General features: G+C 41.2%; 1 protein-coding gene across 4 annotated transcripts in view; it reads left to right on the plus strand.

Moving 5' to 3' along the window:
* Positions 1-23,860, plus strand: part of CPNE1 (copine 1) — a 43,335-nt gene that overhangs the window by 13,475 nt on the left and 6,000 nt on the right. For 3 of the 4 annotated variants that reach the window (XM_049817562.1, XM_049817564.1, XM_049817565.1), the window contains 10 exons: positions 13,857-13,985; positions 14,554-14,733; positions 15,484-15,558; positions 15,782-15,853; positions 16,520-16,603; positions 17,078-17,167; positions 21,015-21,113; positions 22,892-22,978; positions 23,081-23,140; positions 23,587-23,720. In XM_049817562.1, the coding sequence (XP_049673519.1) occupies positions 13,857-13,985; positions 14,554-14,733; positions 15,484-15,558; positions 15,782-15,853; positions 16,520-16,603; positions 17,078-17,167; positions 21,015-21,113; positions 22,892-22,978; positions 23,081-23,140; positions 23,587-23,720 (1,010 nt within the window). The remainder of the gene's footprint in view (positions 1-13,856; positions 13,986-14,553; positions 14,734-15,483; positions 15,559-15,781; positions 15,854-16,519; positions 16,604-17,077; positions 17,168-21,014; positions 21,114-22,891; positions 22,979-23,080; positions 23,141-23,586; positions 23,721-23,860) is intronic. The other variant, XM_049817566.1, reaches the window with a different exon arrangement.

Genomic DNA, 23,860 nt, shown 5'->3' on the forward strand with positions numbered 1-23,860 from the left:
ATACATATTTTTGTTGTCCCATTCATAAGAGAAAGTATGAATATAATAAATTATTCAATGATGAACTTGTGACCTACATGGAAGAACTGTAATGGTTAGACAAAAGCATGACTTTAAAGTTACCAGATTTTCAAGCAGTTGCAGTTGGATTTTGTTTTTAACACAAGTCAATTTTGTAATATCACAGACAACATTAAAGCCATTTCTTTAATGATGAATTGTTGCCACATTCTAAATGTAGATTTATGAGAGGTTTGAGGCCTTGTAGGTTTAAAGAAAACTGAAGGATACTTTTTTTATTCTAAGTAGTGTTCCTTTCATAGCATTTTAATGTTTTCCTTGAATGTCTGTGCTCTGAATTTGTTGTGAGTGGACAGGAAGATCAATGCAAAACTGAAGACTATAGTCGTGTGCCTGTTGACATTGAAGGTCTGCCTTCTAAAGAACGTACATGCTGGTCAGTTCTGCTAAATTGCTCAGGCTGTTGCCTATACTGTGTGAAATTAGCAGCTTGTTTTGCTGAGAGTATTTGGGTCCACTAAAGACTGCAGACTCTAGAAAAAAAATAAAAATTTCCACTTACGTGGGCACACCAGTGGTGCATTAACTGCAAATAACAATTTCAGTTTCTCTACTTTGTTCCTCCTCAGTCTTCTGCTGTGGTGGTTCCAAAGCTGCTGCTTCCCGCAGTGAATGCTGTCAGTCCTCAGCATGTTGTTCAGTAGTGTGTGTCTCTGAACCATCTTGGCCTTCTGATCTGCAAAATTGAAACTACGTGTTATGGACCACTTAAAGCCTCTGGTTGGACAACATATTACTCTTTGAGAGCAGTTGTTTTAGGATGATTATTCACATATATGGATTAGACCCTGAATCAAAGGATTGCAATTCCTGTTTAATACAGACTCTAGTGCAAGCAAAAGACTAGTTTCTGTGTTTGGCAAGATAATTGGTTGGAAGGAAGCAGTTTTGAAACTGGACTGGTATATTAGGAAACATTTAGTTTGAGTCTAGAGACATACACAACTTAGTTCTATGTCAGTTTGCTTCTTTAGACAGGTCTTGAAAAAAAAAAAAAGATGCTAAATTCTGTTGCTCTAAGAGGTTTTTCAGAAACAGTGCCTTGGGCCTGGAAGCAGTGTTGCCAAATACATTTGCTTGTCTTTGCCCTTTTGCAGGTTTGCTGGTGCTCCTTTCTGTTCTGTGGCTGTATGTTCTTTCATGGTTTTGGGAAAACTGAGCTAGAGTTTGTATATGGAGCAAATGACTTCCTCCTGGTAGAAGAGGAAGTGAAACTGTCTGTTAAATGCTTCTTCAGGAAGAGTAACCTCAAGGGGTTCTCCTCTTATCTGTTTTTGGTGGTGAAAACGTGATTGTAGTTGAAAGATTTGGCTTTCCCACGGAATGAAAATCTTGGTTGGTAGTATGCATTCGACTTAAGGTTTTGTGACTGTGTACTGAACTCCGGTACTCTTTCCCTGTCTTACGATCAGGTAGGTATACTGTAGCTTATTTTCTATACAGATGACTTTGTCAGTAATTTTCATGGAGCTTTGTGACTACGTGGAATGTTTGGGTGTTGTTTATGCAGGGAGTGCTTCCTGCCTTCCGGACTTGGGTGCTTTTCACTCATGGGTATAAATAAATACCGTATGTAAGAAAAGCAGCCCTAAAAGTGTTCCTTTTCCATAGCTCCAGACTGAATGCAGGTGTCAGATGGTGTAGCTGTGATTCTTTTCACTCACTAGTGCTCACTTCTGTGCAGCTTCCTGTGTTATCATGCTTCTGTTTTTATATATGTATTCACAGCATGGCAGCTTAAGAGAGAAGCAACCAGGAATTCTGACCCGAGTTCCTTTACTGCTTCTGCAGGTCAAAGCTTACTCCTTTATGTGTTTTTCTCTTGTATGCTCTCATGTCTGCAGCCTGAAGTTCAAATGGTCTTACCAGTTGCTTCCCAAATACATTAAGCTTTCACAGGCAGTGAATATATTTCCTCCTAATGTGAGTCCGCTTTCCACAAAATCACTTTTGTAACTCTGTATTTACTACTCTCACACAGTCTTCACTGTTTTTCCCCAACTTTTGGGAGGTCTTTTGTTATGACTTACCAGTGAACTAGACTGTAGTTCCTCATTCAGTTGATAGTAAGTCACAGCTATGATAACTTCAAGGGGTGGAGTGGGCATTGCCTTAACAGTATATGGTTGGGGAAGTACAATTTCCCTGTAAAGTTTAAAACGGAAACGTTAGGACTTGGAAAGCTTGCACAAGGAAAACAGGAATTGATCCTGCCTAAAACTCTTGCTTGGCATAGTCTGGCTTTTTGGACTGGTTACTGCTTCTGGAAGGCTGGTGACTTTTTGAAATCTTCATATTGTATTTACAGTATTGTTAACCAAAGAATCAGTAGGATGGTATTGCTGGCTTCTGACCATCTGAAGGTAGGTCGAACTTCTAGCTAGCTGTTTCATAGTTTCGAACAATTAGTTCCATTTCAACCATTTCCCATTAAATGTGACTATGTGGATGTAGTGTTGCTCTGTGTGACAGTAGGAAGCTTAGAAATGCTTTCTAGTCACTTGGAAATGAAGGCAGATTTGGGGAAGAAAATAGCAATATAGTCAGAATGTAAACTACTTCAAGAATTGAAGCTTCTGTGTAGCACCTGTTTGTTTAGTGACCTTCTTGCTGTGGTGGCATTTGCCAGAATGTGCTCCATAATACGAGCTTTTTATGAAACTTTTGGCTTCAGCAGTATAACCAAGGCATTGCTGCTTATTTTGACAGGAGGATGGGTATGGAATGTGGAAAGTCCTTGCTTGTTTGAACCAGAAGCTCAACTTGAAAGTGAAAATTATGGTTGCTGATACCATTTCATTATTGGCCGAATGTTTCTAGTAAAAGGGCAATATTTATAAATCGCGCGTTCTTGAGGAACGCTAATGCAACCAGCTATGAAAGCAAAGAGGCTAATTAAAGTAAAATCAGGCACTGGCAGTTCATTGACTGAATGTAGGGAAACCCCCTTCTTTAAGGAGGAGAGGCAGAGTTGTTAAATATTACTAATTCACTTGCCTAGGATTCCTGCATTGCTGCAGAGGCAGTCTGCTGTGTTACAGGTCCAGTGTCATGAATAAATTGACGGGTTTTTTATAGCACTTAGAGCTCTTTTCATCTATGGACCTGAATGCTTGTAGGAGGTGAGGTAAGTGTGTATGCAGGGTGGTGGTGTATATTTGTCTAATTTGTCTCTGAGTAACCAGTAAGCCAGTGGCAGAATGTTTTCATCCTCATGTTAAAGGCACATCAGCATTAACAACTGTGAAGTGGCATTAGGGCTGAAGTTGAAAGGTTGAGCCCAGAGTTTCACTCTTTAGCTTTAGTAAAACCAGCCACGTGATACCTTAATCTAATGAATGTGGCTCAGAAACTTCAGCACTGAGCTCGCGTGAAAAAGAGCAGGATAAACCAGTGAGTAGATAGTTAAATTCTTAAACTAATCTGAAATTTAAATTTGGTTGTTAATGATACAATGTATAAGATGTAATTGATATAAATTGTTTGCTGTTAAACAGTTAAACCTGAGCCCTGCACAGTCTTACATGTTCTTAGATGGTAAATCAGAATTAGTTTTGATGGTCAAGTCTGTCTTAATCTTTTTAAAGACAACTGTAGTTGTTGTCACTGAAGTCAGTGATAACCCCTGTGTATATATAAAAGCATTTTGAGTAAACTGGATGCATCTCTTAAAAGAGAAAAGCCTTTCAAGTATATCTGAAAAATTGCATACACAACACTATGATGTACTGCACAAATGTCCTGGATTTTTTGAAGGCCTTTTTTGTCATCCACACACTCATCCCTCCCTTAGGGTGACTGACACCGCATTTTTTTTAAGACAGTAATCCAAATGGCATTTCTTCCCTGCCACACAGGCAATATGTCATGCTATTTCTTTGAATGAGAAGGTAATACCTGGCTACCCTAATTACTCCAGGAGCAGAAAGGAGAATATGCAGTGTTTTCCTTCTGCTGGATGGCATATGCTACTATTCATGTTAAAATTTGTCCTTAGTTGTGCCTGTAAAAATAACATGAAACAGAAATGAGAAAGTTTTCTGAAACCAAAAATGCTTTGGTTTAAACAAAACCAATAATCAATGTAACATAAATCCTAATATAAGTCTGCAGATAATGTTATATCTCCATGAAATACCAGCTATTTTCAGTGCAGTGCTATTTTCGACTAAATACGACTGTAGTATCATCATTTCATTCTGTTATTGTGAAAGGTGAGAGGAATCCCTGTAATCGAGTTCTGCGCTAGCTGCAGCGTGGTAGCATGTAACCTTCCTCTCAGTCTTGTTTAGTGTTGAAAAGGTTGTAAGAACGTGATGTTTTGAATGTTTTTGAGTAGCCCACACTCCAAGGTCATTTACATGTATAACGTGAAAACAGATTCTGGTTTATTCTTTTGTGGTCTTCAAATCCCTCTGCTACTGCATTAGGTACACATAAAAGCCTTGTTGCTGAAGAATCTGTGGTGAACAAACTGCTAATGTTCTGAGCCTGTCTGATGTTTTGTCCTTTCTGCTGCCTGTCGCAGTTATTCAGCCAACGTGGGATTTGTAACCTCAGTTTCCGAGTTCCACCTAATGGTGGTAACTCCAAGTCTCTTAGAGTAAATGTAGTTCAATTCATACTTCTACAGCTGTTAAATTTACTCTAGGTTTTTCATCAAAGAAGTTTTTGCTTTGAGAACTTCTCTCTGCTTTAATTTGGTTGTATTTGTTAAAAATTTATTGGAACTATTCATTTGACTTCGAGAAAATAAAGATGCTCTCCTGTGGGAGAATCTAAGGCTTACCAGTATTGGGTTATAGGGGTTTTCAGGCTCTTAATTTGCAGACGCATGTCTTCTAAAGGGTGTGGAATACCTTTATAGCAAATGCAAACTTAATGACAACAGACTTTTTTAGGGTATAGGTTGAAAGGTATTGCAGTACATATATTATGGATAGCAGACATGGTAGAAGCACCTGTCTGTTTGCAGTTGTGGAATCTCTTCTCCCTTAATGCAGGGAGGTTGTGTACGGTCATTTTGGCCCACTTGGTGCTGAGACAAGCAGAGTAGCTTGAATCTGTCATCGTAGTGCATTTGTGCTTTTGGGAAGGTACCCACAGGAGAAGGCAGGAGAATCTGGATCTGGAGGAGAACAAAAAAGAGACATGAGGCTAGTGTGGTGTTTTGTGGCCTTTAAATACTGCTGTTAGTCTGGATGGGGGAGAAAAAACAACTTTTAACATCGCTTGCCATATCCTTTCCTTTGTGCTACTTCCTGGATGTCAGTTTTTTGTGGTGGTGACTTTTTTGTAGGTTTTTTTGTTTTGAGGCATCATTATTCTGCAACAGATTAGGATGGAGAAGTGAAGATGTTCATACTACAGATGGTAATAATTAAGTGGCAGAAAAGTATTATGGGGGTGTGAATCTCTTTTCTTAAGAAGCAGCGTATACTCAAAAGGAGAAAGAAGAACTGAAAGACAATGTTGGCATAAGAAAGGCTGAACTTGCAATGAATAGATTTAAAGCAATTTCTTAGGAGTACTGCAGAAGCAATGTTACAGGATTTTTATTTTTCCAGATCGTATTTCATGAGGAGGTAGATTGAAGATTAAAATCCATAAAGAAGAAAGCCTGAATTATATATAATGTGAGAGAGAGCATGATTCTGTAATGCGTGAGAACTGGAAAGGTTGCTTCTGCTTTATGTCCTTACTCATTTTTTAGGCAAGAGTTGCCACTGTGCAGTAATAACTCCAGGGCAACCGAGAATAGTCTGAAGAATTAATCTGGGGTATCTCAATCTTTTTGGTGATCATTCAGCAGTGCAATACAAACAATAAATATGGCAAACTTTTCATTAACTAAGTGGCTACTGGTACTATGTGGTCACCAAAATTCTTCAGCAATGTGAGTTTGATAAAACAGCGAAGATTGGTAAAATGTATTGCTGCCATTTCTTTTTAAAGTCTTATTTTGACCTCATGCTGTTCATATTGTATGTACTAGTCTAGACAGATGGACCTTAATGAGTTTGTGCCTTGAAGTCACCTGCATAATATCGTGGCTATGTTTGAGGGAGTGGGTAAAATCATGTGGGCTCTAGAGTAAAGACAGGATGGTTTAGGTTTCCAGCCTTTGGGAAGGGTAGCTAAAGGGCATTCTGCTAAAGGGCAGAATGAATGCCAGGACGTCACCTCAGAAATTTTGGGTGTGTGTAAGAAGTAGTATGTTGAGGTACTTGCAGGTGAAGCTGCAGTGTAGTTAAAGAACCAAAGAGGAGGAATATTGTGCAGTCTTCAGTCTCCGTTTAAGGAGTTCAGACTGAGAAGTGGAGGATTGAGCCATTTAATCTGAGGCATGGGACAGAATGTTTAGCTATTTGTGCCTGAGATGGGAATAGCTGGAGTTTCAAGGGAAAGAATGAGGCCTTACTTGAGAAAGGCAGACATGGTTTGCAATGTGAAATGGCATGTTTGAGGTTGTTACAAAGGTCAGTGTGGTTGAGCTTTTAAGTCTGTTTTTCAGTTAAGTTCTTTACATTTCAGCAAATAAATACTGGAGAATCACGGAGTGGCGGGGAAGCAGCTGAATAAAAGAATATGAAAGGTATTAAAAAAAAATAATCTAATTTGGTGGGAGAAGTCAGTGAGCCCTTCTAGGACTGTAGCTACTGTTCCACCTTAAGCCAAATGAATGATTGACTCTAAAGCCCCAACCTGATTTAAGTTAGTTTTTCAAGGAAATGGTTTTTGATATTTTGATACTAAATGCTTTGAAGCACTTTGAAACACATTTTCTTTTGCATGAGGACCTTGCAGAAGTAACTTAGGTTTTGCTTAAGTTTGGGTGTTAATTTGAACTCCACTGTAAATTTTAATATATTACAAACTAATATTTGAAGTAGAATCGACGTTGATCTATATGATTACTTATTTCTCAGAAAAGTGGAGACTATATATACAGTAAAGGCACACACAGGCCTTTCTTTGAGCTTGGTTGTGATTAAGGGGGATATTGGTGGTGCATAAATTAAAGGTGAACATTGAACAGTATAAAGGTGAACTTGTAGAAAAAGGTGTTGTTTCCCTAGGGTTGGGACTTGGCTCTTGTTTATTGGGGAGGGAAACTGCAGTAAAGAAGATAAAATGACTGAAATTCTTATTTGCATTTTCTGCTGGAAATTACAATCCCATTTATCTTTTTTGTGCTTTATTTCAGCTTTTTTTTTTTTTAAACTGTCCTAAACTTGTTATTTTTATTATCACAAATGGGAGCTTTGCCTTCTCAGTCAGTTTCCGTGAATGTCTCAGAGTTAGGGTAGCCACAGTGCATGCTCAGCGCATGCACCCATGGGCTGCCTTTAGATAAAAAAAACACCAAAAAACAACAAGTTCTTGTGATACTGGAGCTTCAGGGTTCAGGTGGAGACGACTCAGTAAGTAGAACTGGGTCATAATTTCCGTGTGTATTCAGTAGTGCCTTAGGATGAAGAAGAGAGAAGCTGTTTTGAAGAAAGTAGGGTGATAACTGCAAGATGTGGGATTAAATGAAGCAATGGACGAGGAGGGGACTATGTTAGGTTGTTTGGAACTGCAGGATTTATTAACGGAGATGGTCTGTTACATGTGTTGGTTGTATTTCTTGAGTTGCGGGGTAGCATAAGGCCAAGATGATAAAAATTGCAGTTGGTACATACTGCTGGCAGGATTGCTGGCATTTCTGTTGTGTTTGTAAGCAGAATGTAAGGCAGAAGCTATGGTCCCAGTACAAAATAAGCTCACTGGAAATCAGCTGTCCTTAAGCACACATATTAAAGCCTCAAGCTTGAGTTAACCAAGGTCTTAAATTAATGTGTAGTACTTGGTGTACACTGAAATAGAGCGTGTTGGGTATCCTGTATGGAGTGAAGTAGTTGATGAGGATTTATTAGTGTGATTAACTAGGAACAAACTGCAGGTTTTCTTGTGCTAAATCATTGCTTGTATTCCATGTTAAGTGGAGCAGTGAAACCAAGCTGACCCACAAGACTGGATTCTGCAATAACACTAACATTTTATCTCCAGAAGATGTCAGTCCTGGCACTACTAAAAATACTGCTGGTGGTGTCTGATGCCATGATGTTACTAGATTTTTCTTGTCCTCTGGGTGACTCTGTGCGTTCTGTGAGCTGCCATACTGGGGTGATCTGAGTTACAACCCCCCTCTCGCCCTGTGCTCCCCTTCTTCACCCCATCCTCCCCAGCATAAAAGGAAAGGGGAGCCTCTGGCTTTCCGGCTTAGTGCGGTATGGAAGTATACAAAAACAAATGTAAATTGGTAATTCTCACCTTATGTGGTCCAACACTTGATCCTTAGTGGACCTCCTACTGCAGCGGGATAAGTACAGAGGAGTTTGTTAATGTTTCAGATGCCCATATGTGGCATTTTGGGGAAATGCAAGACCCTCCAAAGCTCTGAATTAGGACAGTTAAAATCTTTCAGCACTATTGTTCTGGAGCTTGCTTCAAGCATAGGTGGACAGTGCTTTCTTCTCTTATATTTGATTTGCGTTTAAGCTTTGGATAAGCAGAATCACTAGAAGAATAATTATAAATTAATATTAGACTTGTCTATGGATTTTGTTTACAGTGGGGAATGTTCTTTTCTGTATGAAAGTAAGTTGATTTTTCTGTAGAAACACATGAAAAGGGTTGGAAATTCTGAAATGCTTGTATAGAACTTCAGAAAGTTTCAGGTAATTCCTTACTCTTCTGAATGTGTAACATGAATTGCCAACGTGATTTTCCTAGAATGTAGCATTTTTTGGTCTCAGTTTGATTATTTAGGACTAACTTCTTTACTGGTGTGCTTCAATTCAGTGTAGAACAGCTTTGTTGGAAATACGGGTTTTATCTTTCCCTGTGTATTACACAGCCATTGGAGTTCATGATCTTTACAGGGAAGAGGTGGTATGCATAGTAAAAATAATTTTGACTTTTTAAACTGGACCTCAGTTTGGTTGTCTGAGCACTGCTTAAAGTGTACTTAGTCTGGAGCCATTCTGTGTTTTACTTGAATAACTAACTGGGAATGACGTCTGGTTGAGTGGTGAAAGACTTCTTTGGAGTATGTGCTCAGGATCTTACAGACTTCTGTGGATAGTATTTTGCTCTAGAGTTTGTAGGGATAACATGGGTGATGTATTATTTTTCCTGAAAATGTGGTGGCATGTCATGTGCAATTCTAACTGAAGGCAAAAAATACAGGTGCCTGATGGATCTGAAACTGAGTGTTGGAAGCTCTTCCCTTGAGAAAGGAATGTACAGAATTCAGCTCAAGATGAAACTTCACAGGTGATGCCTCTCAACAGTGAGATCTCCAATTTGTGAGAGCATTGGATCAAATGTGTGTGGATCAAACGTGTGTGGCTATTGTCAATATAAATTGTTGATCGGGGGTATAACGTAACATCAGTTGTGATTTTATAGCCTATTTCTAACAACAACAGCGCTTACCCAGTGGCTTGCTTATGTTGCCTTTTCTTCTGAACCCGCTATGCTGGGATGCACCCTGTAGCTCTGTTTTACATATTTTAAATAGAGTTTGAATTTATTATCACGTTTGGAGTTCGTTTTTGCTTGGCAAACTGAATTTCTGGTGCTAGAATAGTTTTGTGGCTTCCAGACCATGCTGTACCTTAATAGGACAGTGGCAAGTAAGTTAGAGATTGTTTGTTGAATTGTCATCATTGTAAGCTGTTAAGGATCAATCTATAATAAATCCTTTATAAATTGAATGTGTTTTAATACCTGTATGGAAAGCAGTTTGCTTTAGCTGCTGTTGTTGCTTTGGAAATACACATTATCTTCTGTAAACCAGAAGTGTCAAATAATGGACATCAATATTAGTTATCAAGAGTGGTTGTGAGGGGGGGAAATAAGAAAATCAATGAATTTTAGAATTTCTGGAACTGTTGGAAAATAGAAGAATATGAGTGTTGCAACAAATGTAAACAATATTCTGTCATAGTAAAGATTCATTGTTGCAAGTCTAAAAGCTAAATTGATTTTGTGTGTATGAATGGATATAAATATAAGTATGCTCTATGAAAACTCAGTGAAACAACATGAAATTTGTTTTTGAAATGTTGAATCTGCAAGCTAAATGAGATTGGTGTTCTTTGAGTGCATACCAAGGAAAAGAGGACTAATAAAACCAGGTTCTTTCGGTTCAGTTACACCAAACTGTATACTTAGCCTGGGATTAGAGCCTTTGTGCACTGTTTGAGCACAGTAACCACTAGAATGTTTTTCTCTCATCACGTGTATGTTTTATAGCACTGGTAAGTGATGAAGCATTACTGCTCAGTTGGTGGTGTTCAGAACTGCACTGACACTGCAGTGCTTGCTCCTTGGGAGTAAGCTGGCACGTGCCAGCTGGGCAGCTTTCAAAGTGATGAAATATCAAGAAGATGTTGCAGGGTTCTGTGGAAGTCTGGAACACAGAAGTGTAAGAGAAAAGAGAAAGCATCACAGGCTTCTGCTTAGAGAGAAACAGGATGGGAGGTTGTATTAGGCATGGGGTTGTTCCAAGTACAAGTGCTGATTGCTGGCATTTTCACATCTTTCAGGATGGTCACTCTTGGAGGAAGTGAACAGGGCCTTTGTGGAGAGAGGTGGAGATGACAGTCAACTGATAACATTTCACATAAACAATTCAGTTTTTTATAGGAAAATAGATGCAATTCCTATAGTAACATGCAGTTTACTATAAAGAATGAAAGTAAATTCCAGAGTTCTTGCTTTAGGGAGGAAAAGACAATATTTGAGCCAATGCTTATCATCATTAAATCCTGTTTAAAAGTTGCTGACAACTGGAGTTGAGGCTAGTTTTCCCAATTGCTGAGGAACTCCACTATTTTTTTGTTTTCCCTTTTTTTTTTTTTTTTTGGTATGGATTTATTTGGGAGTGAAAATATATTAAGCTTTTGATCTTTTTAAGCTTTTCAGATGCAGACAGGTTTCAAGAGATTTGCGCTTCTCACGCGTAACTGTGCAAGCAGGATGACTGCGTGAAGGTGCTTACCTATAGGCTAAGCAGATCTTCAGGCCTGACTGAAATGGATGTCGTGTCTTAACAGACCACCTACTCCCTGCTCTTGCTGCTGAGATACCTAAGCTAGTCTATGATCAGGATTTTCTGCTGCTATTATTCAAGGAATGGATTGAAACTGGAGAACAGCATACAGTGTATTTGGAAAGCTGTGAAGTGAAAAAGCTTTCTGTGGGCTCTTCAAGGATGTCTGTAGGCAGCAACATATATAAACAATTGCTGGCTGAGGTTCAAACTGATGTTTTCAGATTAAACATGAATTTTTCATCTGAATCTGTTAAGGAACTATCCTTCTTCTTTCCATACGGGTTCTGTCTATAGTTGTTAAACCCGCTTTCTTGTTATCCCCCGAGTTGGTGAGGAGGGAGTACAGCCTGTTTGAAGAACAGTTCTTCCTCAGCCACTCCAGTTAATCGGCCTGGCTGGACTGTGTTGCGTCCTGGTTGTCACGTGCATCAGCTGGTGCCCTGCGATCTCCAGACAGATCAGGAAGGTGTAGTGGGAAAGGATCCCTTGTGGTTTGTAACTTACCAGAGGTTCAGCCGAACACCTGGGCTATATTTCAAGAGAAATCCTATGCCGTTACTAAATCCAAAACAGTAGGATGAGACAGCCTTCTGGGTATTAGCGTACTGAAAGAGAAATCCTTCAAAGTGGACTATTTTCATAATTTCATTGCTGCTGATCTGGAGAAGAGATTCAGATAGCAGATGGGAGGTGGTTGGGTTTGAGGACTTGCATCATTTTACCTCCTGGCCTCATTGTGTGGTTTAACAGTTCCACTCTCAAACTTTTAACTTTTCCTTATTGGTGTCTTTGTACTGCAGAAGATGTTCAGACTTGTTCTGTATGTGGCTTGAGAACCTGTAGTTGTGGTTTCCTCCCAGAAAGGGAGTGCTGCTGTTTGGGGAGGCTGTTTCTTTGAGGTTAACTTTACTCCTGATCCTTGGTGCTCTAGTGGGGAGGAAAGGTGGCTCCTGGTTTTGTCTCCTGTTGGTGCAGAAATCTCTGTTGCAGTAGAGGAAAATAGAGGAGACATGTGGCACGGGAGCCAAGGCTGTCTGCCCTGATCTTCCTTGTAGTCAAACAACTGGTGTCATATAAATGTGTACAGTTGTCTGTAGAACTGCAGACTGTGCAGATGCGAGACTGTGTGCGATGTAAGCTAGGCTGGTGGAATGGTACTTCTAGGTAAAGAAAAAATCTGGTACCTGTGACTTGTGATTTTAGGAGAAACATTATTAAAGGCAATGGTTTCTTTGTGAATCTTATCTGGGGTTGAAGGCAACTGAAGTGGAAGATGGATGGCTTTAACTAGTAGTTTGAACAGTTGACCAGACTACTTCAAAGTAGCCTCTTTGAAAATGCTGGTGTTGAAGCAGATGATGATAACCTTAGTAGAAAGCTGAACTATGATCCTCTTTGCCTAAAGCTTTGCAAATTCTTACTGAGGGCTGGTTTTGTCCTGGCACCAGTGGAGCATCCAAGTGCCATGCAATAACGTACCGAGTGACATCGTTAACATCATCTCTTTGCTGAGATAAATATTTACAGCCTGCAACTATGAGAAAGCCCCGTAGACACTCATACTGGCAAGACCAACAATTATTTCCTTATTTTCCAAACTCTGAAGGAGCTTCTCTGTGAAATACGTTTACAGTACTTGTTAGAGCTCTCAAGCTGTCCAGTCTCTTGAATGTTTTGATGCTTGAAGGCTTATCTTATAAATTCAGTTTTGAGAATTACAGCTGTTCCTTGAACAGAGGCGTCTGCAGTTTGATACGTAATAAAATTTAGTTACCTCCTTGTGACAAGGTGGTATGTTACAGTTTTTTCTGAAGGCACCTCTGCACAGAAGTGGGGCTCTGTAGCTCCTGTGGCCGAGCATGTACGAATCGAAGTCTTGCAGGCTGGGGGGGGCTTTTGCAACTCTTCCAACGTGTTGAGCAAATTTCAGCCTCTTCAGTGTCGGTTGGCAGCTGCTGCGCTGCCTGCAGGTGCTGTCTAGGCAAGGTTTCCTTTCCCTGTGAACCGAAAGGCTGTGAGAGCATCTGCACAGGCAGACCTTGAGCTTCAGGGATTGTTTAACCAACAACTGCCCCGGTGAAGTGACAATACGCGAGAGAGTTTGTAAAGATGCGTTTCCCCTGGCCCAGCGGGGCGTAGGGAGAAGCCCGCGCCCAGGTGGAGGGCAGGGCGCATGCCTCCCTGCAGCCCCTCCGTAGGGGGCCGGAGCCGCCGCGGGCAGCGCCCGATAGAAATACACGAACAAAAGGGGCAGAGGGGAAGGCGGCGGGGCGCGGGGGCAGGCCGGGCCGCCCTCGGTGCCCGGCCGTGCGGAGGCCGCGCTCCTCCCTGCTGCAGGGGCTGGTGAGCGGGCTGCGGCCCAGTGGCGCTGCGCGGCCGCGGGGGAGGAAGGAGCGGGGCCTCGCGCCGCGGGGCCGCGCTCTCGTCGCCGCCGCCGCCGCCGCCTCCTCCTCCTCCTCCTCCTCCTCCTCCTCCTCCTCCTCCTCCTCCTCGCAGTGGCGGCGGCGGGCGCGCTCCGACGAGCCCCGGCCGCGCCGCGGCGGCACCTGGCGCGGCCCGGCCCCGCCCCCCGGCCGCGCGTGCCGCCCGCGAGCCACTGGGGTTCGGTGGGAAGCGCGGGAGCGCAGCGGGGCCGGGCGGCCGGTCTGACCCTCTGCTCTGCCCGCAGATGGCCGGCTGCGTGTCCAGGGTGGAGTTGTCGGTGTCCTGCCGGAGCCTCCTCGACAGGGACCTGGGCTCCAGGTCGGACCCCCTCTGCGTCTTGCTCCAGGAGGTGGGCGGTGGCCGGTGGGCTGAGGTAAGGACCTGGCTGAGGTAAGGGCGGCTGCCGGCCCCCCGCTTTGCTTTGCCGCCGGGCGCAAGCGTACCGGGTTTTCCCCCTTGCCATAGCGGATGCGCGGTACCTTCAATCTGGATTTGCGTTCAAGGAGCAGTCCCCCGTGTCTATGCTCAAACTCTGTTTGGAGTTTTACGTGCGTTGGTTTTGTTAATTGCTCGTACGTTTGCTTGGAGTTGCATCGGGTCGCTTGTTTGCCTGTTACAATGCAGCCTGCCCTCTTTCCTTTACACAGGAGCATGTAGTCCAGAATACAGCGTTTCACCAGCCTTTTTTCCCCTAGTTTTCAGGATTTTCCTTTATGGTAACATTTATTATCAGATGCAATTTCCTGTCTTGGCAAGCCGCTGGTCAGCCTGGCGGCAGCGGCCTGATTCATCACCAAGCACAAAGCGCGGTCTGGGATGCGTCGGCTTGCTGGTGCCTGTGTTCCACCAGTGCAGAGGGCCGGGGCTGTGGATGAAAAGCTGTGTGGGAGAAAGCGTGTTTCTTGCTCATCATCAATGGCTTTGCTTCCATGTTTGTGCAGCTAGATCGCACAGAGAGGATCAAGAACTCCCAAAACCCAGAATTCTGCAAGAAACTGGTTGTGGACTACTACTTTGAGAAAGTGCAGAAGCTGAAATTTGCCGTGTATGATATTGACAACAAGTCCTTTGATTTAAATGACGATGACTACCTTGGAGGGATCGAGTGTACGCTGGGGCAGGTATGCGTAGAGGCGTGTTAAGTGATCTACGAAGTAGCAGCAAGTGTTGGGTTTATTACAAAAAATGGGGTGAAAGACTGCTTAATCAAAGGCTTCGACACGTTCAAATTTGAAAACATCTTGTTGAACAGGTTAGTTTGTGTTACTGTTGAACATAGTTAGAAAAATTGTGTCAATCACAAAGAGAAGGTTAGAAACATACATGGTTTGCAATTGATTGCTTTACTTGGGAGGCGCTTGTAGCGCTAAAGGCAGTCTGGGAGTAAGGAAGGCACGGTGCTTGGAGAGCTCTAATAGAGTTTCCTTTGCACAAAGACATCATCGGGCAGTAAATTTGGGAAATAAGACCATTTGAGATTCTGTATTCATTTCCTGAGGAGGAGTTTGTATAGCTAGGGAGGAGAAGAAAAGTGGGGTTCATGTTACTAAAGAAGGACTTGATAAATTAAATAGTCTTTTCTGATTTTTAATAGCTCTTTGGCTACTTGTGATGAAAACGCCTCTTGTGTCACACAGGTAGCAAAAATAGGCTGAAGTTAAGTTTGGAGACATGTTAGTGGGTACTCTTTTTGTAGAGAGAGAAGATAATTTTCAGGTTGTTCAACCATTCAGGATCACAAACTCTGATGGCTGTCGCTGTTGGAAATGCATTTAAATCCTTTTAGAAGAGTTTGAAAATTTTGCTCCTGAAGAGTAATTCTTTGTTCTTTGTCTAACTTGATATTTATATTATCTGTCTTTTAACCTTAGATTGTGTCCAGCTCAGTGTTCACCCAACCACTGGAATTGAAGCAGGGAAAGCCAGCAGGAAAGGGCACCATTACGGTAAATAAGGTTTTTGTGTGGGGAAAAAAAGGTTTCTCATTCTTTCATACATTGTCTGGGACAAAGTAACATTTCTGGTTTTCTGTCAGTGTATCTTCAAATGCTATGTGTGTAAAGGAAAGATAGATATTTGTAACTAAAGTTTCTTTCATGGGCAAAGTACAAGTAAAATTCTATGGTGTTTCTGGTTTAATTTTTTTTCTTCTAAATTTCTGTGGCACAGATTTCAGCAGAGGAGATTAAAGATACCAGGGTTGTGCACTTGGAAATTGAAGCCCAAAACTTGGATAAAAAGGTATTGATTTTTTAAAATTACATTGCGTACTTCTGCGATATTTTAGTGCATTTTGGCCAGGAATGTGTGTCTTTGCAGACATTCAACTAAGCTAGGTAATCCACATATGAAAAAAAGGCTCACTGTGTTTTGTTACTTAAAATGAAGTAAACTGGAGACATAATTTCATGTTCAAAACCACAATATCAAACGAGAAACTCAACTGTCAGGTTTAGAATTTGGGGGTTTATTTTGGCTTTGGAATATTCTGTATATTAATACAGTTCAGTTACATAATTGTCTCCGATGACTATTGTAGCTGTGAACTGAGCTTTCTGTAATGTTATTAAGGAAGAAAAGGTGGAAATTTAGGTATGCTGCCTCGATGTTATTTTAAGTCAAAGACCAACCTAGGGATTTAGTGACCTCACTGTTCAGTCAGTGAAATGACCCGAATTACAGTGACAAAAATGGTCCGAAGAGGTGGTCTTTGAATCAGAGCTGATGAATTCTGATGACTTAGAAAGTGCAGCAGTTTAAAAAAGAAAAGAAAAATAAGAGAAAACAAATGTATAGTTTGTTTGACTTTGTGCTTTGTTTGAAGTACTGTGTACTGATTAACCAGCTCTTCTCTCATCTGAGTAAAATATAGGAGGCTGATTACTTCTGTTGGGTTTTTGTTTGCAGGATTTCTTAGGTAAATCAGATCCGTTTTTGGAGTTTTACAAGCAGAATGATGCTGGAACGTGGCAGCTGGTGTACAGATCAGAGGTAGTATTTCTATGCTGATATTTTTCTTCGAGTTGATCAGACAGTTTACTCCTTCCAGAAGTGGGAGTCCCACTCCTGGTTATGCTTTGCACCAGTTCTGCAATGAAAGATGTCTTCTATCCTAAAAAAGGGATTCTGCTGACTGACCTGGCAGAAAATTGTTTATTTGCTGCCTGGTGACTGGATTAAGCTGGCTCAGCGAAGAGTCCAACCATGTACCAAGTGAGAAGAGTGGCAGGACTCTTCTCCCTTTCAGTGGTGATAAGCTGTTAGGTTGGCTTGGCTCTAAAATTTTACTTTACGCTGAACTTCAAGTTTTTATTTCTTACAGAGCTTTTGCTTGGCTGTCCATGCGTGTTAGAATTGAACTGACTGAGGGTGTTCTTAGATAGCTGTGCAGAACCCTCATGTTATGTTTCTTAGTGACTTGCATGCTACGTCACTCACATGCTGTTATGCTGTAATTTTTTAAAGGTGATTAAGAACAACTTAAATCCGTGCTGGAGGAAGTTCAGTGTTCCTTTGCAGACGTTCTGTGGTGGAGATTTTAATAAACCTATTAAGGTACAGCCTTCAGAAATTCTCTTTGTTGTTTTAAGTAATCCAATCTCTGTTGATGTTAATTATGAATTATCAGGTTGTCTAGTCATATTTAAATTTTTAGATTGCCTTTCTTGAACAGTAGTGTGGCAGATAAGTGATAATATGTCTATTGAGTATGAAGTCTGTATTAAAACATTATGAGTTGCCAGATTGAGAAGTCAGGAAATGCAGAAGTGACACACTTTCTAATGATTAGTCATAAGAAGAATATAACGGATTTTTTCACTATTCTGGCCAGGGTTTCATGTTGGGTTTTGGTGTTTGTTGGGTGGGGTGTGGGGTTTTTTTGTTTGTTTTTTTGGTTTTTTTTGTTTTTTTTTTTTGTTTTGTTTTTTGGTTTTTTTTAATAGTGGCTTTCTAGCACTGTTTCTAAGTTCACTGAGAAGCTCAAGTATGTTGGACAAGCTTGAGTGCCTTAGGATACTGACATAGAGAGGACCTCAGGGCATCTGTCAGATTCATCCATTCATGAGACTGGCAGGCTTGTCCCAACTCTTTCAATCTGTTCCAACTAGAAATTGGTTTTGAGTCAGAACTACAATTCCTTGTGGTCTTGTATATGATGACTAATTCTCTCTGGTCCTGGCTTATGGAGGTGGTAGCAGAACAATTACATCTTTAATAAGTTTCTACAAAAGAAAATCTGATAGCAAGTTAATTTGTTCATTTCTGTTCTAAGCAATGCATTGATAATGTAAAGGCATTTAAATCCATAGATAGTTCTATGTGAGTATAGTGTTTCTCTGCTTATCCAGCTGCTAAACACTTTGCATTTGCAGAATTTTCCTGCCTCATCCCGTCTGTGAAGAAGTCTCATGCTGGAAGCTTGATCTGAAAGGTTTAGCAAAAAGCATGATCCTAAAGTTTGTATTTGTGCAGCATGGCAGGTCCAAAGAATTACTGAGATTGTTAACCTGGAAATAGATGTTCAGCTGTGCTGGGCTTGTTGATATGCAGCAATGTTCTAAGTGGTGTTCATGAGCTTTTTTTGTTGGGCAATCAACAGTCTTAGGTCAGAAAGAAGTCCTCTTGGTCCAAAAGTGAGCAGCAAGTGTGGAAAGGAGATGGCAGAGATGCTTATTATCATTTGTCAAAACTGGCAGGAGTTGGCATGGTTTACACATTCTATTACAGAATACAGGCTGTATTTGCTACAGTCCAAAAAGATTTGTGTGGTTGGGGCTTGTTTGTTTGTTGTGGGTTTTTGTTTGTTTGCTTGCTTGCTTTGGTTTGTTTTTTTTTGTTTTGTTTGGGGGGTTGGTTTGTTTGTTTTCCAGAAGCTTTCTGTGCTTTGGAATTCACTTTGGAACAACCTGCTTCTTAAAAAGGATAGATTTTTGCTGTTAGGTTTGTTTCAGCCAAAATTCTTGATGCATGTGCAAATAATCTATTAAGTTTCACAATGCAGCTGTGAAAAAGGATTATACTGTTTTTGTACTTAACAGGTTAGGGAAGCCAGTCAGAAAGGGGAATCCAGGCTCACAGGCAGGACTTTCACTAGCAGCGCTAAAGAATATAATATTGCACTGGTGTTTCATTTTTCATCTGGTATTTGCTGCTCCGTACCTCTTGTTTGAGGCTTCTAAAAATTTACATAGGAACAATTATACATGAATTAATAGTAGTCAGGGAAGGGAGAACTCCTTGTACTTCAGCACAGTGGAAACAGCCATTTTGATTTGTCCCCTTAAATATCGGCTTTGCCAGCTACTTATGAGGATTATGTACTGAATATGTGCATGAACATAAATATTTTGATAAATTAACAATGCTATCTAAGGTATTGGTAATTCTTTCTTCATTGTGATGCAGAGTGGTGTTCTCCTTGTTCTGTGTTAAGAACATCTCAGATTTGTGACACAGCCTAATCTTCTTGACAGTTTTGTTAAAAATCAGGGCAAATGAAAGTACTCTCTCTCCCCGATTAGTTATTTAAATGGAAATAGCAAATCTGAAATTTGTGGATGTTGGTATTGGGACTAAAGCCGCCAGTCCACATGTTTGATGGTGTATATATAAAGGCAGATCCATTTTCTGTGAATTTTGAAAGCTCCTCCTGTAGATGAAAGGGGCCTTTTACCTGCTGACTGTATTCCAAGGCTTGTAATAGATATTGGATAGTCGATTTGCGAAGAAATAATTCGTCAGTAAATAATTACATACAGTGTCCTGCAGTATTGCTAGCAGGGTTTTGTTTGCAGCAGCACCATGCTTTGGGCTGCATACAGTGAATCTTGGCCAGTTTTAGAAAACACTTGCAAAAAGAGGTTTGTTTTAAGCCATATCATGCTGTGAACTAATAACAAAACTGGTCCTAAATACAGTTTTATTGGCATGGCTGAGAGGGGGAGCAGGAGCAAGCAGGAGGGGAGAGGGGGTGGGTGGAGGCAGCAGCTGCTGAATGCTTTGCAGTTCTCCAGGTATATTGGTGCGAAGGAGACTCTGTACTGGGAGTCTGCACCCTGGCTTCTGCATGAAAGCCTCCTCCGTTGGCCCTCCCTGGCATAATCCAGTTGCTTTTTGGTGATGTTTAAATATCAGAATTGTTGAGAAAGGCGGAGTGGAGTTCAGGCAGGAGGGTGGGAGTTTCTTCATGGTAGAGCATGCAGAGAAGAGGAGTGGGAAGGTGATGTGTTGGGAAGGATAAAGGGGGAGAAGTGGTGCACAGTCTCTAAGGTGATCTTGTTTTCCCATTAAGACACTGAAGGATGGTGCGGTGCTTCCCATTTAGGTGGCTAGATTAGGCCATAATTCACCTGGCTTTTTGTACAGGTTTCCCACTGATCCCAGTGGAAGATCCGCAGTGGATCACAGTAGTCCTAAAAGAACCTCACCTCAAATTCAGATATATAGCCATTGAATTTGACATCCTTATCAGGGTGTTACCCATGGGTTCATCTTGACCCTTGGTCCCAAGAAGAAAGCTGTCATTGTGGTTTATACTGGAGTAACATTAGTTTCTTGATTGCTAAAGGAAGATCTCAGAAACAGAGAGCTTTTGAATCTGTAGCATGTGAACTTCAGTGGGGAAGAAGCAGCTGTTAAACTGTTTCTTGATTGACCGCTTCTGGAATTACTTGTGCTGTGCATGTTATAAACATTCATCGTAGTTGATTTTGTGAGGAGCTATTGACAATATACATCTTGCTGCGTTTGCTTTAAGCCATAGTTATTAGCATATTTTTATTTTTAAATGCATTGCTCTTTTACATTATCTAGTTCAGAAGTTTTCATGCTGATTTAAATGTGACTGGTTATTAATTAAAGTATTTATAATTTGATTGGTATAAGATGCAGAAAAGACAGACTTGATGCTCTGGGGAAATTGTAGTTTCTTTGTAAATTGATGCTATTGCTGGGCAGAAGAAAAGATATTCAGAAAATACTTAGATAACAAACTTTTAATTGCTTCTTCCTGTTACCCCAGTTGCATATCTTGTCCTGAATGATCTTGCATTTATACATCTGGCCTGTGAAATCTTGGGGGAGTTTTGGGGGTTGGGGTTTTTTTTGTTTTATTTTTTTTTAATCTCTCATGTTTAAACTGGGGAAAGCTTTCAAAACTTTCACCACGCGTACTTAAATGGGTAAACAATTGAACATAATTTGTTTTCTGAGATTCACTCTGGGTATCTCTCTTACTATCAGGTTTCAATTAGTGATGTGGATGACACCACCAGTTCAGATGTGATAGGGAAGTTCACTAGCATCACTGCAAAGCTGTCAGAAACAGGAGATTGTGTGGTGAGCAGCTACTGTTCTCCCTAGTGCAGTACGCCTGCCCATTGCTTGCTCTCTTCCCTTTCAGGTACAGTGTGCAGATCATGACAGTGATGGGTCGCATGACTTGATAGGCTCTTTTGAAACTAACCTGACTCAGCTGCAGAAAGCAGGTGGCAGTTCTCCGGTGAGCTTTTTTGATCCCCCGCTAACTTAGTCCATAATTCGGTTTTTCACAAAACCTTTTTAATATGCATTTTAAGATGCATTTTTAGTTGTTGCCTCCAAAAGTAAATTTTTCTGTCTATATCTTTGTATTACTAAGCCAACACCTGGGAAAATAAAAGCTGGTGTGGGAATTATATTGGTCTGGTTTTCTTGGTTACTGTTACCATTCCTATTCCTAAAAACATTCTTGAGCCCATTGTCTGCTGGCCACTAGCCACTTTTCCCAGCAGTTCAGCTTGCTTTTGCCTCTCCTGAGTCAAGTAGAAATAAAAGGGCTTGCTCGTGCTTTAAGACACGACTCCAGAGGTAGGGCTTGTCTCGGATACCATTTGTGCTTGAGCTGGTCACCCTCATGAGCACTCTGGTCACCTTTCTAGCTAACAGAGAGAAGCAGTGCTTCCAAGCGGCACTCTTCTTACCTTGTCTTGGGCAACCAGTTTAGAGTAAGTTGAATCATTTGCTGGTTGCTCTCTCTTGTCTGCAGTGAAAATCTGAACTCTTGTTCTCATGGACATGTCTCGTCTGAATTCAGACACATGAATCTGCATGCAGGAGGTAGCCTAGGACTCCTTTCAGTTGCCAGCCAGCTTGATTTATGTGGTTGTAATCCTAAAGCTGGTGGAAGATTCTTGCCTTTTTCCCTAGCCTATGTGGAATCAGAACTAACGCGAGTAAAGCAAAACAGCGAAACACTGCCACTGGGAACCTGCAACCTAGGCTTTTTTGACCTCCCCCACCCTGAGATTTTGCCTCCTCATCTTCTGTTTGAGTGCATTCCTTTCCCTTAACCAAAAAAGAACCTGATGGTGTGTCCTGGTTTCAGCTGGGATAGAGTTAATTGTCTTCCTTGTTGCTGGTATAGTGCTGTTTTTGAGTTAGGTGTGAGAAGGATGTTGATAACACACAGATGTTTTCAGTTGGTGCTAAGTAATGTTTAGTCTAAAGTCAAGGATTTTTCAGTTTCTCATGCCCAGCCAGCAAGAAGGATGGAGATGCACAAGAAGTTGAGAGGGGACAGAGCCAGGGCAGCTGACCCAAGCTGGCCAAAAGGGTATTCCATACCATATGATGTCAGGTCTAGTATAAACTGGGGGAGTGGGGGCAGAGAGATTGCCACTCAGCAACTAACTGGCCATCAATCGGTAGGTGGTGAGCAATTCCATTGTGCATCACTTGTATATTCTAATCCTTTTATTATTACTATTGACATTTTATTAGTGTTATCATTATCATTATTAGTTTGTTCTTTTCTGTTCTACTAAACTGTTCTTATCTCAACCCACGAGTTTTACTACTTTTCCTGATTTTCTCCCCCATCCCACTGGGTGGCGGGGGAAGCGAGTGAGTGGCTACATGGTGCTTAGTTGCTGGCTCGGGTTAAACCACAACATGATGTTAAGAGGAATGCTGGTATCTGTGATCAACTTTTTGTCCCTCTGATACAATGACACTGTTTCATGATTGCATACAGAAAAACAGTTACATTGTTGAGGAGAGAAACTTTTCTGAGGTCTTTCCTCATGTTTTGCCCAATGCTGGTAGCAAAAGCATCCCATTTAACTCGTCAGATAGCAGCCAAAGTAGTTGCAGACCTTTTTAAAATTAAATTTCAGAATTCTGCCAGGTATTTGGTTAACTGAAATTGTGTGATGTCTGATACCATTGTGTTTCAATAATTTGCCCTGCTGTAAATGCAGATATTTTGGAACTTGCTTCTTGCATGCTTGCTTTCTGTAGGTGGAATTTGAATGCATTCATCCTGAGAAAAAACAAAAGAAAAAGAGCTACAAAAACTCTGGCATTATTAGGATAAAATCCTGCAAGGTAAGAAGATTTTTGTTGTTGTTTTGGCTTTTGTATTTTCTGATCGTAATGAAATCTGTTCTTGTGTGGAGAAGGTGTAACACTGTCTGTCTGTTCCTCTAGCTTGAGACAGAATATTCATTCCTGGACTACGTCATGGGAGGCTGCCAGATTAACTTTACAGTGAGTTGTTTCCCCACTGCACATCTTGGTAGATGACAGGACAAGAGCAATGAAATTGTGATTAGTACTTTTATTTGCAGTGTGCATTACTGCAAATGCAGTGTGCATTTGCAGTGATAGAAGACTGCAAAAAACAAATTATACTATATTTTTACTTTTTGTGATCAAGTAGCAACTTTAATGGAACTAGGGTTTCTTAAACTTCTTTTGAGAAATTGGTTCGGTCTGTCAGTGGAAAGGATTACTACTTCTTAAACATGCATGTACCCCAGTGGGAAAAGGTACGCAGACGGGTTTGCCTGTTCCTGTATATGGCTGCCTGTGTGCCTGGAAGGAAGGGAGCTATGTGGGCCTGGTCTAACCCTCTGTTTCTGGGTATGGTTAGTTCTTCTGATTTGCTTATGGTGATGCATCAGTGAGTTGCTGTTATCATCTTGACTGATTAGGTGGGTGTAGACTTCACTGCCTCCAACGGAGATCCCAAGTCACCAGATTCTCTTCACTACATCAGCCCGGATGGGATAAATGAGTACCTAATTGCCATCTGGAGTGTGGGAAGTGTAGTCCAGGATTATGACACGTATGTAATGATCTCAACTGATCTAGCAACTGCATCAAAAACGTGTCACAGTGGGTGTCAGTAATCAAGGCTGATAGCTTGTTCCAGGGCTGTCGCATTTGAATGACTGAGATGCTACCTTTCCTTGGGGGATCCCTTCA

This window comes from Accipiter gentilis, chromosome 14 (genome assembly GCF_929443795.1).
Source record: "Accipiter gentilis chromosome 14, bAccGen1.1, whole genome shotgun sequence".
Taxonomy (NCBI): domain Eukaryota; kingdom Metazoa; phylum Chordata; class Aves; order Accipitriformes; family Accipitridae; genus Astur; species Astur gentilis.